General features: G+C 41.4%; 1 protein-coding gene across 9 annotated transcripts in view; it reads right to left on the bottom strand.

Annotated features, from left to right (window-relative positions):
• Positions 1–16,056, bottom strand: part of LOC131225884 (pentatricopeptide repeat-containing protein At2g41720) — a 108,271-nt gene extending 92,215 nt beyond the window's left edge. For 5 of the 9 annotated variants that reach the window (XR_009161601.1, XR_009161602.1, XR_009161600.1 and 2 more), the window contains exon 1: positions 15,349–16,054. Coding sequence is in view for 6 of the 9 variants with exons in the window: in XM_058221485.1 (XP_058077468.1) it covers positions 15,349–15,792 (444 nt within the window). In the remaining 3 variants the exon portion in view is untranslated. Of the gene's footprint in view, positions 1–15,348 lie in introns of all 9 variants that reach the window. The other 4 variants (XM_058221486.1, XM_058221487.1, XM_058221484.1 and 1 more) reach the window with 3 other exon arrangements.
• Positions 16,057–16,835: the final 779 nt, after the last annotated feature.

The following is a 16,835-nucleotide window of genomic DNA, read 5'->3' as shown; positions in this document are numbered from 1 at the left end:
GAGGAGAGAGGAAGGATGTAAGACGAAGAATACCTTTTGAAGAAGAGGAAGAGGAAGGATGTACCTTGAAATCCACCACCAAACAAGCTTCTACCCTTCCACAATTTAATTGGAATGGAGGGTTTTTTTTAAATAAAAAACCCTAAAAAATAAGGAGGAAAATTCCTTCACACGAGAGCTTCATTCTTCTTTTTTTTCTTCTCAATAACACCACTAGGGTTAGAACTCACCCCCCTTATGCTTTTATAATTAAAAATTCAGAATTAAATCAGCATAATTACAACTATGCCACTCACTTAAGTGGCCCATCATCAAAAAGAAGAAAACTAAAACATATATTATCAATCACAACCATCAAATAACTCCTAAAAATAACAAAAACCATAAAGAAAGCAAGATCATAGTCTAAAGGACCCAGATCTAAAAAATCCGATGACCTGATCGACAAGATCCAATGGTCGGATCGACACGAAATATCGACACGAAATAGAAATCGCATGACTAAAATGATCTCCTAAGCAGCCCACATGCATCATCCCAAGGTGGGGTTTTCCTGATGCACGTCCAATGCACGTGGGGTCTTCAAAATGGCCTGGCGGGCCCCATCTGGAACTCGTCTCGCATCCACAAAGAAAGTTGCGCTAATGTGAGTGGTCGTCTCCGTCTCTGGTACATCCGTGTAGGTCCTCTGATGTCCCCATCAATTCCCCTCGGTTGAGGAGATTTTGCCTCTGGCAAAATAAAGCTGCAGTGATGCTCAAGGAGATCCAGGTCTCGTCGCTGAATCTCTGCCTCTGTAATCCACGCACTGTCTGATTTTGGTTTGCCCTTCCACTTGACAAGGTACTCCTAATAACCGCCATGTTGTGTGGAAACCACTTCTTCATCTAAGATATCCTTCATCTCCTCTTCTCATAGGTATGGATGGTACGGAAGGTAAAGGTTGAGAATAGGGGTCAGGTAATGGCCATAGATTTTGGGACAAGTCAGGGGCGTCATTATCAAAGTTTATGTGAGGGTCAGGGTAATATCCATGAAACGGTACAAGATCTGCCACATTAAATGTGGAACTGATACCCATGTTAGGTGGAAGATCTATCAAGTAAGCATTCAAACCCAGTCTTTTCAAGATTTTATATGGTCCAACGCCATGGGCTTGTAATTTTTTTATGGTTCTCTGTGGAAACCTTTTTGGACATATTCTAATCATCACTTCATCACACATAACAAACTCTTTAAACCTACACAAGTCATGCATATGTTGTGTAGATGAATATGCAAACTCCGAGTTCCTATGGAACACAGACATGGGTATGCAATCTATTGGGGTCCTAGGCTCATCTACTTGTCTTTCCAAATCCACTTCCTCTACAGGACTCATTTGATCGTGATGAAGGTTTGGTAGAGTCAATGCGTGAATGTCCCGCATGGGTGTAAACTCATCCGGTATGCCCTTCGGAATAACAACACTAGACTCCTCCAATACCGGACTCACCTCAGATGGTAACTCTACACTACCCTCAGGTGTAACCTCAGGTAGCATCTCCATAATAACCTTAGGTGTGACCTCACTTGCCACGTGGGCATACAATGTCAAATCAGTTTTAGTCTCTCTTTCAGACTCTTTGGCATTAACTATAGGAAGAGATTGACGCTGGAGTTTCGTCACATCTTCAGGACCACGTCTTGACGTCCTCCTTTTTAGAGATGCTTTTGGGCAAAAGAGACTTGAAGACAATCCTTTTGCCTCTATACAAAAACGAACACGTATTCGTGAGACCGAATAGTGTTGCATCCATGTCATATAACCAAGGCCTGCCCAAAATGATGTGGCCTACATCCATAGGCAAAACATCACACCACAACGTGTTTGTATAGGAACAAAACTGGATGGGAATAGGACAACGCTGAGAAACTAGAATTGAAGATGCATCAACCCATGAGACTCGATAAGGCTGAGGGTGAGGAACAACTAGCATACCTAAGCAGTCCATGGTGCGAGCAGATACCGCATTGATGCAACTACCACTATCAGTAGAAAAAGATTTGATGAGGATAATGTGAAGAGATGAGAATATTGAGAGAGAAGGAGGAGGAGAGTTTGCGAGAGATGATGTGTTAGGCTTGCATGCCCTAACACATAATATTTTATTATGAAAAAGCATATAGTACACTGCAGGGGAATAGGGAAGTGTGCACATGCACTTACACTAAAAGGACACACAATAAATATAATACACTAGCATTCTCTATACTCCCCTCAAGTTGGAGCATAGATGTTGATCATGCCCAACTTGTCACGAACATGATGAAGAGCATCTCGACTCAAGGATTTTGTAAGAACATCAGCAAGTTGATCCCCAGATCGAACAAAAGGAGTGACAATTTCCTTAGAAGCGACTTTCTCCTGAATAAAGTGACAGTCAACCTCAATATGCTTGGTTCGCTCGTGGAAAACTGGGTTACGAGCAATATGGATGGCCGCTTGATTGTCACAGTGAAGAGGAATAGGACCCAAAGGAGGATAGCCAAGTTCTTCAAGAAGATTGCGAAGCCACACAAGTTCACATATCGCATGAGCCATAGCACGATATTCAGCTTCAGCCGAGGACCGGGCAACAACTGGCTGCTTTTTGCTCTTCCAGGTTATAAGATTGCCACCTAGGAAGGTACAGAAGCCAGATGTAGAGCAGCGATCAAAAGTACTACCTGCACAATCAGCATCGGAATAGCCAGAAAGATGAAGATGACCATGCAACTGAAAGTAGAGGCCAAGACCCGGGGCTGATTTTAAATACTGAAGTATGCGGTAGACAGCCGTGAGATGAGAAGTACAGGGAGCTTGCATGAATTGGCTAACAACCCCCACTGCAAATGAGAGATCTGGGCGAGTAATAGTCAGGTAAATAAGCCGGCCTACAAGTCGTCGATACATCTCGGGATCAGTAAGGAGAGGACCATCATCTGGTCGAAGCTTCTATGAAGTATCCATGGGAGTAGTAGCAGGCTTGCACCCTAACATGCCGGTCTCCATGAGAAGATCAAGCGCATATTTTCGTTGTGACAAGACCAATTTGGATGATGAGAGAGCAACTTCAATTCCGAAGAAGTAGCGAAGAGGACCAAGATCCTTGATTTCAAACTTGGTCTTCAAAAAATCTTTGACCTCCCTCATTCCAGCAGAATCACTAGGGACAAAACAATATCATCCACGTAGACAATGAGAACCATGATGCCCGTCGATCGACGACATATAAAGAGAGAATGATCAGCATGACTACGACCAAAGCCAAACTCCAAGAGAGCCTAACTAAATTTTTCGAACCATGCACGTGGAGATTGTTTGAGTCCATAAAGAGCCTTCTTCAACCAACATACAAGTGCAGGGTTGTGAAAAGCAACAAAGCCAGGAGGTTGATGCATGTAAACTTCCTCTGTAAGATCCCCATGGAGAAATGCATTCTTAACATCAAACTGAAACAAGGGCCATGATAAATTAACGGCCAAGGAGAGCACAACACGAATTGAATTAAGCTTAGCCACTGGAGAAAATGTCTCGAAGTAATCCACACCATGAGTCTGGGTGTAACCTTTAGCAACAAGACGGGCTTTATAGCGATCAATTGAGCCATCTGGAAGAAACTTGATTGTATAAACCCATCGACAGCCAACAGGCTTATGGCTTACAGGAAGTGGCACAAGATCCCAGGTATGATTCTTCTCAAGAGCAGACATTTCTTCCATCATCGCCTTTGTCCAATCAGGACTGAAGAGCATGTGAGAGAGATCTAGGAATAGTCTGTGATGAAAGGGAAGCTGCAAACGACTGAAAAGACGGTGAAAGATGATCATATGAAACGAAATTACTAATAGGGTGTTGAGTACAAGATCGTGACCCTTTGCGCAAGGCAATGGGAAGATCTAAACTCGAGTTAGGAGAGTCACCTGAACCAACATCCAAAGTAAGCGGAAGGGTAGATGATTAAGCTTGTGAAGATTTATCTCGACACTGATACACCCGCAGAGGCTTAGGCTCACCCATATCACCAACAGGATGCTGAATAGAGGGGAGAGGAGTTTTCCCATGATCACTAGTGGAAAGAGGATAAGAGTTATACTCCCCCTGACGCGCAAGAGGATCACAGAGGGATCGGCCTGGAGAGGAGAAAAAAGAAAGATCCTCAAAGAAGGTGACATCGGCAGAGACATATTTCTTGCGAGTCAATGGGTCAAAGCATTTATAACCTTTCTGACTCCGAGTATATCCTATAAAGACACATTTAATCGCCCTGGGACTAAGTTTATCATTACTCCCATCCAAAATTTGAATAAAGCATGTACAACCAAAAACTTTAAGTGGTAGAGGAAATGGATTATCATGAGGATACAAAATAGTAAATGAAGATTTATAAGACAGAATACGTGAGGGTATATGATTAATAAGAAAAGTAGCAGTTAAAAGAGCATCACCCCAAAAATGTTTGGGTAGATGCATACCAAGTAGAAGGGTGCGAGCAACTTCAAGAAGATGACGATTCTTTCGTTCTGCAATACCATTTTGTTAAGGAGTGCGAGCACATGACGTCCTAGATAAAATACCACGTTCCTGCAAGAAGGACAGAAAGGCAGTAGACATGTATTCTCTCCCATTATCAGAATGGAGGGATTTGATGGAACAATAAAATTGAGTGCACACTTCATGATAAAACACTTTAAACGCATCAAACACTTCACTTTTAGATTTCAAAAGATAAATCCAAGTCATGTGGGAATAATCATCAATAAAGGTAACAAAATATCTAAATCCAAAAGTAGAGGTAACCGGAGCTGGTCCCCAAACATCCGAGTGAACCAGAAGAAAAGGTTGAGATTTCCTCCCAGAAGAGCTAGGAGGAAACGTAGCACGATGATGTTTAGATAATTCACAAATATCACAGCATAATGGTTTAGTGACAGGTAAGGAGGGAAATAAAAGTCTCAATCTAGCAATGGATGGGTGGCCTAAGCGGCAATGCCACCGAGTCATGGACTCTTGATCTAGAGAAAGGGTACTAGAAGCGGCAACAGGTGTATCATCGAGAAGATAAACGCCTCCTCGCTCATGCCCCCCACCAATCACTCTCTTCATCTGTAGGTCCTAAAACAAACAATAAGAAGGAAAGAAGGTGATGGAACAATTGAGTGATTTAGTACGAGAGTTAACAGACAATAAGTTTAATGGAAAACGAGGCACATGCAATACGGAGGACAAAGACAAGGAAGAAGAGAGAGGGATGGAACCAATCCCAGAGATGGGAGATTGGGTTCCATCTGCGACTGTGACATACTGAGTGGGAGAAGAAGAAGAATAAGAAGAAAAGAATTGCAACTTACTAGTCATATGGGAGGAAGCTCCAGAGTCAATGACCCAGGAGGTAGGAGAGGATGACGCAAGAAGGGCAGTACCTGACTGGGCCGAAGCTGCGTGAGAAGGCTCAGGAATATCCCGAATGTGAAGCCTCATAAGGGCATCATATGCCGCCCGAGAAATAATAAGAGACTCCCCTAAAGTAGACTGCTCAGCTGTCGGGGTGGAAGACTGTCTCAGAAGCAACAGTGGAAGCAACAGAAGCAGCGACATACGTAGGACGACCATGTAGCTGCCAGCAATAATCAATAGTGTGATTAGTTCCACCACAATGTGAACAAATGCGGGAACCATCACGTCCTCGTCCACGTCCACCACGACCACGAAGACTACGGCCGCCGCGACTGTGATCTAGATCGCGGCCTCTACCATGACCACCAAAACTAGAAATGCGCCCTAAGCTCAAGGATGGTACCCGAAGATTAAGGGAGGATTGATCGCCAACAAGATGTGCCGAACGCTCGGGTGGCACAAATGAATGAGAAGGAAGAGTAGAGATCATAGCACACTGACACATGGCATAGACTGTCGTCAATGGGGGAAGAGGATCCTGCATAACCTGATCGCGAACTTGAAGATAATCAGAACTCAACCCAGCGAGGAACTGCATGATACGAGTATCATCCCGTTGCTTATGAGCATGTTCATGATCCTCTTTACATTTGGAAGGAAGAGGCTGATACATATCCAACTCATCCCACATACCCCGAAGCCTCGAATAGTAGTCTTTTAAGGATCTGGAGTTTTGTTGAAACCGACCAATTTCTTGAATAAGCTGGAATACCCGTGAAAAATTCTGAGATTCCGAGAACATATCATGAAGCGTATCCCAAATGCCTTTAGCCGAGGATAAAAACATCACTGAGTGGCTAATCGAGGAATCCATGCTATTCAACAACCATGCAATAACTTGATAATTCTCCTTTGTCCAAGACTTGTAGGTAACATCTGTAGAACTTGAGGAATCATCCAAAATATACAACTTGCCACGGGCTCCTAAAAATACTTTTACAGATTGTGCCCATTGAAGATAGTTGTCACCATTCAACTTAATGGAGGTAATCTGCAAGGGGTTAGATTCAAGAGACCCTATGCCAAGAGATGAAGGCCCTTTATCAGCCATAATAGAGTCCAAGAGAAATAAACCTATGCCAAGAAAGATTGATTCAAACAACTCTATCTCACTCAATCCTTCAACATAACAAGAGATAAACCTCAAACAAATATCAATCATCCAAAATACCATGAAACGCAGTCAAATAGGGCCTGACCGAGTGAAAAACGGCCCAGCCGCACGCCCATTTGAGGTTAAAAACCTCTCAAACATTGATCTTAAGTAAAAAAATCCACCATGGATAGCTTGGGAGGAAGATTTCGGTCCATCTTGAGCAAAGAAACCGAAGAAAAGCTTACCGATTTGAGGTAGATCGAAGAAAAACGGAATCTGGAACCGATTTTCGAATTTCTCTATTTCGCCCAAAATACCATGAAATGAGGTCCAATAAATTCTGAAAAAATCATGACAAATCTTCTAAAATCAAGATCTATCAAACCCTTAAACTTTTAGCTCAAACAGAGCCCATGCATCCGTACAACGCTGACGTCAGCCGTACGGCTGCTGACGTCTCAACCTGTTGGATGCGGAATGCCTTGAACTTGCTCTGATACCAAGTAGAAAAAGATTTGATGAGGATAATGTGAAGAAGAGATGAGAATATTGAGAGAGGAGGAGGAGAGTTTGGGAGAGATGATGTATTAGGCTTGCATGCCCTAACACATAATATTTTATTATGAAAAAGCATATAGTACACTGCAGGGGAATAGAGAAGTGTGCACATGCACTTACACTAAAAGGACACACAATAAATATAATACACTAGCATTCTCTATACTATCAATGATCACCTTGCAGTTTTTGCCACCAAACTTGGCACATAAGTGTGGAAAATTGAATCCCTACGCCAATCATCACTTTCTACAATTTAGCTTAGGGCACGGCTAATAATTGCAAGTGGCACAGTCTCAACTTGATCCCTGACTTGTGATTGGACATCTTCCCAAGTGTCGGGGTTTGCCTGAAGAAAGGCTTCAAGCCGATTGACACGCACATTGATCACGGTCAATTGAGTTGTGGTGATCCTATTGTGCGCTTCAATAGCAGTCAGACGGTTACTGATAGCATTAAGGGCCTCGTCAATCTACTCTAGATTCATAGTGAGATGTAGGCCAAAACCACGTCCTGAACGAGTGGGCATACACAAGGACACTCTAAAAGAAACCCTAAGTCCTGAGACAATGTAATGACAATGATAGTACTAACCTAGAGATTATATTAGACACACTAACCAGAAAATTCAGCACGTCGCTATCCTCAAATCTTATGTTGAAAAAATTCAGCAGGATAGTAATCCGACAGTGCCAAACTGAAAATTCAGCAAAAGTGTAATCTGAAATTTACAAACTGAAAATTCAGCAATGTGACAACTAGAGATTACTATGCTGAAATTTCAGCAATGGTATGAGGGGAAACGCTAGCTAAAAATTCAGCAACAGGATACTCCAACAAAAATTCAGTAATATGATCCTATATGCAATGAATGCTCTACTAGCCCTAGATGTGACTCTAACCTAGATGCAACACAAAAATCCTATGCTAAACCTATGCTCTGATACAAATTTGATGCAGGACACATGATTTAATGCTAGCATGCAACGTGGAGATTATGAAAGAGTCCATAAAGTAATTCAATTAACAAAAGATGCTAACCTACCAATTAATTAAGAGTAAACAATAGGAAATAAAATCTGATTTAACCTAAATCACATGCCCGCATGCTAAGAAATCACATAAATCAATTAAAACTAGGACCGATGGAATGATAGAACTTCCAATTTAGTATAGGCACGTTCCACACTTAATGGACAAATTTGTAGGTTTTATGATTAGGGTTAGGATAGGGAAAATATGAAATTAGGGTTCATAGGAATTGTGGATTTTGGAATTAGGATTTTTAGAAATTGGGGAAAAGAGGAAATTGAAGATCTGGGGTTTAGAAGGTTGTAATGGAAGGGAAAAGAAGAAGACAGGAGAAAAAGAGAATACCTTTCGAAGAGGAGAGAGGAAGGATGTAAGACGAAGAATACCTTTTAAAGAAGAGGAAGAGGAAGGATGTACCTTGAAATCCACCACCAAACAAGCTTCTACCCTTCCACAATTTAATTGGAATGGAGGGTTTTTTTTAATTAAAAAAATCCTAGAAAATAAGGAGGAAAATTCCTTCACACAAGAGAGCTCCACTCTTCTTTTTTTTCTTCTCAATAATACCACTAGGGTTGGAACTCCACCCAACAACCCCCCCCCCCTGTGCTTTTATAATTAAAAAATCGGAATTAAATCCAGCATAATTACAACTATGTCACTCACTCAAGTGGCCCATCATCAAAAATAAGAAAATTAAAATATATATTATCAATCTCAACCATCAAATAACTCCTAAAAATAACAAAAACCATAAAGAAAGCAAGATAGTCCAAGGGGCCCAGATCTAAAAGATCTGGTGGCCCGATGGCCTGATCAACAAGATCCAACGGTCGGATCGACACGAAATAGAAATCTCATGACTAAAATGATCTCCTAAGCAGCCCACATGGATCATCCCAATGTGGGGTCTTCCTGATGCACGTCCAATGCATGTGGGGTCTTCAAAATGGTCTGGCGGGCCCCATCTGGAACTTGTCTCCCATCCACAATGAAAGTTGCGCTAATGTGGGTGGTTGTCTCCGTCTCTAGTACATCCGAGTAGGTCCTCTGATGTCCCCATTAGTCCTCCACTTACCTCATTCCTCAATGAACTAGAAAAGCACAATATATTCGTCTTCGCTTTCACTAAATGAGACGTCAATCATCTTGCCCACACATTACATCTCATCCATGATCCATTGCTTCCCTCTACCCATCTCTAGGTGGCCCTCCTTTCAGCAAAAATGTTGGGGCTTCCTAACAGGTCGTGCCTAGCACCCAACTCCGCTCCACTCACTTCAACGATTTGAAGCGGTGTAACATCCACCACCTCCCTTAGAAGCCTCCCAGTACTCTAATCACCCTAACAATGGCTCCCTTTTCACATCCCAGCTCTTGTTGGAACAAAACCACCATCGATCCATCCATCCTTCCTTCTTTGTCCATCTCCCTCCTGTTTCTCCCCCCGCCACATCTCCACTTCAATCTTCCATCTCTGGCACCAAAGGTTGGGTTCCCACACCAGCAATTGAGAGTCTATGCACACTAGAATCACACCTCTCGTCGATGGCCCAAGCTTCCCTCCTGGACACAAACAATTGCAAAAGATTGAGGCTTCGTTGTCTCCTTTAGAAATAAGGGTGAGATATCACCCATGTGATGACTAAACTCACCAACTACACAAGTTGAAAGACACAAGCCATCCGCTCAAGTCGGGGTAGGCACATGTTCGGATCACATGAAGCCAACCTCAAATGAGACACGCAGTAAGTTCTCCAACACCCCCTTTTAAAATTAAATTAATTAATTTGAAAAAAAAAAAAAACCTCACCAACCACATGAGTTGAAAGACACAAGCCTTCTGCTCGAGTCAAGGGAGGCACATGTTCATATCACATGAAGCCAACCTTAACCAAGACACCCATAGGTTCTCCCTGGTTTTACTACACTAAAGAAATGTCTAATCATTCTCCATCATGTGGACCCACTTTAGATCATGCATCCCTCTTATGCATGATCCGAACAACACATCATGTGGGTCCACCATTGAATGTTCATCCCTCTTAAAAGGCACTCTGATCGGATGATTCTAACCATTCGGTCAATGATTAAGGAAATGGATGATCCATATCAATTATAATAGAGTTCTTATAATTATCGAGACCACCCATCATGTTGGGCCCACCTTTGATTGCTCATCCCTCTTAAAAGTTACTTTGATCAGGATGATCCTAACCATCTAATCAATGATGTCAACAATGGGCCCCACAATCGTAGACTATAATCAAGCTCAACACCTGCTCTAATACCAAGTAGAAAGTGGTGAAATAGAGAGAGAGAAGGGAGAGAGAAAGAGAGAAGTTTAGGGCAACAAGAAAAGTGTGAACTAACCAACACACGCGCACACATCTTACCTTGAGAGAAACAATGTTTTAAATATCGACGATATCAGCCGATATATCCCACAATATATCTTGTATCCCACCTGTGCGATACGAAACGCATAGGAAGTATTGATATATCCCATCTATTCGATCCGGTGAGCATTTTCAATTTTTGATCCATGTTTTCGCTATAAATCATGTTAAACCAGTGTCAAATGGTTACAAATCTATGATTCTTTATGTTTTCCATGAAAAATCATTGGAACTTTGATTTCGAGATTTGGGGGAGATGGGTTTAGTTGCGGAAAATTGAGAAAAATCTAAATTTCTCAATTTCTCACAAATCGGTTGCAATCTTTGTATCCAAACACAAAATTGAACATGTATGTAACCTCATCTAGTGATTCTTCTTTTGCTTTTGAATGTATTACTTGGGTTCTCATACATGGCTTCTTATGTTTATAAATTATATGAATATACTTACATAAGTTCAGTTGGAAAGCACATATATTAGGACCCAATACAAAGGAAACCCCTATTACGTGCACTTTTTTTTTTTGTAATGTTTTGATTTTTGTGTGTATTGATGTCTTTTTTAATTATCCCTGAAGTTTCAATAAAAAATTCAACCAATTTCCCAATGTTCCCATGTTTCCCAACATCAGCGATAAATCATGCGATACAACCGATATATCCCATGCGATAACCGATATGTATCCATATCCCAAGGGTGCGATACATTTCACGATAATGATATTTAAAACATAGGAGAGAAACATATAATGCTCCACAAGGGTATATAGATAACATACATACACACACAATTACATACATTTTCCTATAGTGACACTGATGTTGGGCAGGGCAATCATTACCAATTGAGGCGAGAAGACAATTGAACCATGGCAACACTAGTGAAAAACACAAAGGTGGTGGTTTTAGCATTAGGTGGAGTTGGAGTCTAACAATAGCAATTGCAAATCAGCATAGTCACAAATCAAGTCCTAAACATGGACAGGAATGGGATGATGGAGATGGGTTTGGAGCAAAACCCTGGTTATAGGTTTGGAATTTTACAGACGGAGTAGTGGCAGTGGTGGTGACGAATGGTGGTGAGTTAGGGCATGTCAAATTCATTGTTGATAGATGTGATGTGGCGCTAGTTTAGGGTTATGGTAGGGAGAAGCTATTGTGGTTTGCGGGGAAGGGTTCTATCAACATGTTGAAGAGATGTATTGCGGTTTGTAGCAGGTTCTATCACCAGGTTGTGGCAACAAATTCGAGCAAATGCCCGAATCAACAACAGTAATGGAGTCTTAGTACTAGTTTGGGAAATCAACGGCTTGGATCAAATCCAAGCTCTAAAACCAAATAGACTTAGGCACTATATTTTGGAACATGTTGTGTGATATATCAATTCCATTGACAATGACTACAACATACACACACATACGAGAGCTGGGAAATATTGCAAAATCTCAACAAATAAAATGTATCCATCCATATACTTATTTGTAGCATGTATAATTGTACATACATATCCATACTCTAACAACTAGGAAGAACAAAATCCATATTGCTAATAAAAGAGGAGATCCAACTAATAATCTGGACCATCCATCCATGACATGAGGCCCACCTTTGGTTCCCATCCCTTTGATATAGTGATCATAACCATCCAATCAATTGATTGATAATGGTTTATCCATATTTATTATACGAGTAAATGTCCTATCCTTGATTTGGACCCTCCATCATGTCAATACCTCTAAAAAAATCACTTTGGTTAGATGATCCTAACCATCGATCAACTGGTAGGAAATGTAGAATCCTTATTTATTATACCAGAAAAAGGTTTGATTATTATCCATCATGTGGTGTCCATCATTAAATGCCCATCACTCTCAAAAATTACTACCCAACCGATGCCATGTTAGGAAGAACCCATGAATCTAACAAGGCATCATCCAAGCAACACTAGATAATTTGAACAAGTTCCCCATATAATGGCCCAGAATTCAAAATGCAAGAAAAGGAGGTTAATCTCTTCAACCTCAATTTGAAGACAAAAATAAGATCCATTAGTTATGAAAATGTTCATATGTCTCAATCATTGATGGCAATGATACAACCTAGTTATTGAATCAATGAGATTTCCAGTTTCCAAACTAGGGGGAATGATGCAGGCCCAAGGCCGACCACGAAACCCAACATGTGCTGAATTATGGATTATTTGTTACTAGTTTGGGGGTTAAATGTCAAGGTCTACATTTACTTTACTTGGAAGATGGGGTGGTTGATTTTGAAGGTAGGATGTTGATTTTCTAAAGATCTTGGGCATTACTTGCTAAATTTTCTTTTACTATTTTTAGGCCATTATAATATGGCCAAATCTTTGTTGGCCTGGTAGGATTGTTGTTATCTTAAATAGATTTTAGACTGATTTAAAATCAATTAGATTAATTCGAAACTAATTTAATAGTTGACGGAATCCTAATTGAAATTTGTAGGATTTTATCTTGTGTCTCTAAAGTCTATAAAACAAGGTTAGTCTACTCTAGGAGATAAGGCATTCCAATTTAGTGAGTGTTGTGAGTTTCCAAGTATTTTTAAGATAAGAAATTTTAATTTTCAATATAGTTGTTCGTTCATCTCTATTCTCCACAAACAATTTTTTTGGGTATTTTGTTATCAAATTTTCATTAATTTGGGCGAACGGCTTCAATCGTAGGTTTCCTCCCCACAGACACGAGTTCGATTCCCCTCCCAGTGGATTACCCAATGCACATGGTTGGCGGGTGATAGCGTGCATCCATAGGGAATAGTCTCGCCTTAAAAGGAGCGGGGACACCCTTTCGTCATTAAAAAAATAAATAAATAATCATTAATTTGATAACTAAATTGGAGGAATGGATGAATTGGTATCAAAACCTCATTAATTCGATGGCTAAATCGGAATTTCAGAAAAAATGGATGAAGAACACATTCACAAGATTGTCTAAGTAGAGAAGAATGAACAACTTCATTGAAAACTGAAACTTCTTCTTACAGATACTTAGGTAGAAACTCATAAAACTCAGAAAATTGTATTGCCTAACCTCCTAGAACAACACTCATTTTGTACACGCTAGAGACAAAAGATAAAATACCTACAAATCTTTAATTAAGATCCCCCCCAACTATTAGATTTTTTTTATATCAATCCAATCTATTTAAGATAACAATAATCCTACCTACAAAATTTTGGCCATATTGTTATGGCCTAAAAATAGTTTTTAAAAAATCTAGCAAGTAATCCTCACAATTTTAGACAATCAGCAATCTTATTTTCAAAATCAGCCGCCCCATCTTCCAAGCATATTTAAATGTCAACGTTGACATTTGGCCCACAAAACTAACAATAAACGGCCAAAAATTCAACACACGACCGACCTTGGGCCTGCATCAAGCAAGGAACTTGTCTCTTCCCACCGACCAAAGGCTATGACTCTAGGAGGATTGGAGTACTTCCATATATGTCATAGGAGCAGGCCACCCTATTGTACACACCCTCCAAAGAAAGCATAAAAGGAACTGATTCGAATATCCCACCTGGTAGAGACTTGGATAGATATGACATTAAGCAATGTTATCACACCACAAGTCTTCCCAAAAGTGAAAAAGATCCCGCCACTCCATTTTTTCTCATGAGATTTCAAGAACATAGGCTTGATCTTGAACACCATTTTCCATAACCCAAAAGCTTTGTATTGAGAAGATGCTTTCATATACCACCCCCCTTGACAAAAACCAGATTTACAAGATATTACTTGTTTCCACATGATATGTCGTCTTCCCATTTCTGCACATTTCCTCCCATTTCGTCATATGAAACTTGTGTTATTCATCCACACCTTGCCATAGGGATTCTCTTAGGATCCTTTCTAGTCTTTGAATAACGCATGCAGAGCACTAAAAAAGCGGCATGACGTAGATGGGCATATTAACCAGGGCCGAAGTAATAAGGATACTGGGCACTGCGCCCCATGAATGGTAAACATCTTCCGCCCATCCTGAAAATTTCCTCCCCATCCTCTCCAACAATATATCCAAAGATGTTTCAATGGATCTTCAATACACAATGAAAGCCCGTGATACGATGCAGGGAGTCTCCCTGCCTCACACCAAAACTTAAAGGCAAAAGGGTTCACATATTCATCCTTCGTTCGGATTCCTAAAACTTTTTTTATTTTCCTTTGATGTTTATCTTGAGGCCGGACACTGCTTCAAAGCACCTTGCTCTTTCCTCAAATTTTCAACTCCTCTATATATCGAGTCAGCATATACAACAGCATCATCCATGAATTGAAGATGCAGAATTTGGAAATTAGCCTCCTCCACCATGAATATGCTTCCGCATTTCTTTTCATAGCATCCTGCTCAGGGCCCCTGCTATGCCAAAAAGGAAAGGAGCCAATGTTGGAAGCAAGCTGCATTACATAACAACACCTGTCAAAACCGGCGGGGCCATCTTACATTGGCAACAGGAGTCACCCGTGGTGGAATTTCCACTATGGCTGTTTTTGCACCAAATCATTCCCCCTAGTACATAAAATCCACTGAAAACTAAGAATTCTCATCTAGACCATAAACGAAAAAGATGATACACCCCCATCTTTCTCCTTTCGGCCACAGAATAGCCCACAGCTGTACTACTGCATTAACAAAATTCAAACGCAGACGATCTATCCATCAAAAAGTATGGGACTAGATATCAAATTACTGATAAAAGAAAAATAAATAAAAATAAAAGATTGTAATTTCCTTCCGGAACATACCCGAACAAGAACAGGGAAATTCTTCCTGGCAAAGCGACCCGCCCACCGATTGAGGACACCTTCAATGTCCTCCCAATGTTTAAGCTTGAGAATCCTCTCAACGACCTCGGAAATTTTCCAGTCCCTCTGCCTCGGGTCGCCATCAACCCGGAGCCGGTAGCGCTTGGGGATGTCGTCTTTTCCGAGTCCACTCAGTTGAGTCGTGACTCGGTATTTGCCCTTGTCGTAGTCTACAAACCCTTCCTTCTTCTTTTCCCAGATATCGTCTCTCTTCGACGACGACTCACTGCTGTTGCTGAAGCAGGAGATTGGGGTTGGTTTGCGGTTGGTGGTTTTGGCGGGAGGGATATGCTGGGAATAAGGGAGAAAGTTGTGGGGGTTTTGGTCATTGCGCGGGGTTTGGGTATTGGAGAGGTGTGGGGAGAAGGAGAGCATTGCCGCCATTGATTGGGTAGAGTTGGAATTGCATGCCAAATGCTGCGAGTAATGCGGACGCGACGTAAATAACTATCGGGCACACGGTGATGTTCGTGAAATCCACTCTGTTCATCATTTGCAGATCGTTATAAGACTTATCCCAGAAATAAGGGCCATGCAAAAATCAAGGGGCCACACCACAGGAAACGGGGTACGACGCACACCATCGCAACTTTAAATGCGACCACCGAGCCATTGGATAAAGCAGATATTTCGGTTTACCGGTGAACTCAAAAGGGGTTGGATGTATGTAAACGTCGAACCGGGTCCCTCGAAGTTTTTAACGGTCGACTTCTCTAATCAAGAGCTGGCATAATTTCTGGGCCTACCTAATAAAAATGGTCTGGCAATCATAGTGGGCCAACAGATATTTATGTTAGGCGCTTGGAGGAGAGTACACGTGTCACTGTAAAAAAAGAGTTGTACGCGAACCAAGTTAGCTCGGTTAACTCACTCAACTTGACTCGAAAATGTTCAATTTGACTTGGTTTGAAATTGAGTTCGGGCAAAGTGAAGTTAATTTTTTGGGTTGAAAATAGTTCAAGCTAGCCCGAGCTTGACTTAACTGGGATTGGTACATAACCCAAACTTGGCTCGAATCGTTTTGACTCAACTCGACTAGGTTCAAGTGATATAAATACTACAAAATAAAAAAACTTTACCCCTCTCACATTCCCAACCTAGCCGCTCGAGCAGTCAAGCTCGAACCCCCCCCCCCCCCTCTCTCTCTCTCTCTCTCTCTCTCTCTCTCAACCAGTTTGACCTTCCGTCTCTACTAGCCCATCACCCTGCCCTGCCAATTTGTTCGTCCATTGCTACCGTTCATCTCTACTCGCTCGTCGCCGCTACCCTGCCTATCCCCTGCTGCCCTGCCCGCTTGTCCGATAAGCAAGTGAACCCTGTTTGTTGTGATATTTGGAATTGGGAGTTCAACCAGACCAACCCGGACGTTGTCCATGGTTGGCAACCCGATCGCCGATCGCCGGTCATTGCATTGTATTATATATTAT

The sequence above is a fragment of the Magnolia sinica genome, chromosome 14, assembly GCF_029962835.1.
Source record: "Magnolia sinica isolate HGM2019 chromosome 14, MsV1, whole genome shotgun sequence".
Taxonomy (NCBI): Eukaryota; Viridiplantae; Streptophyta; class Magnoliopsida; order Magnoliales; family Magnoliaceae; genus Magnolia; species Magnolia sinica.
Note: the sequence above shows the minus strand (reverse complement) of the source record. Positions and strands in the feature narration are given on the sequence as shown.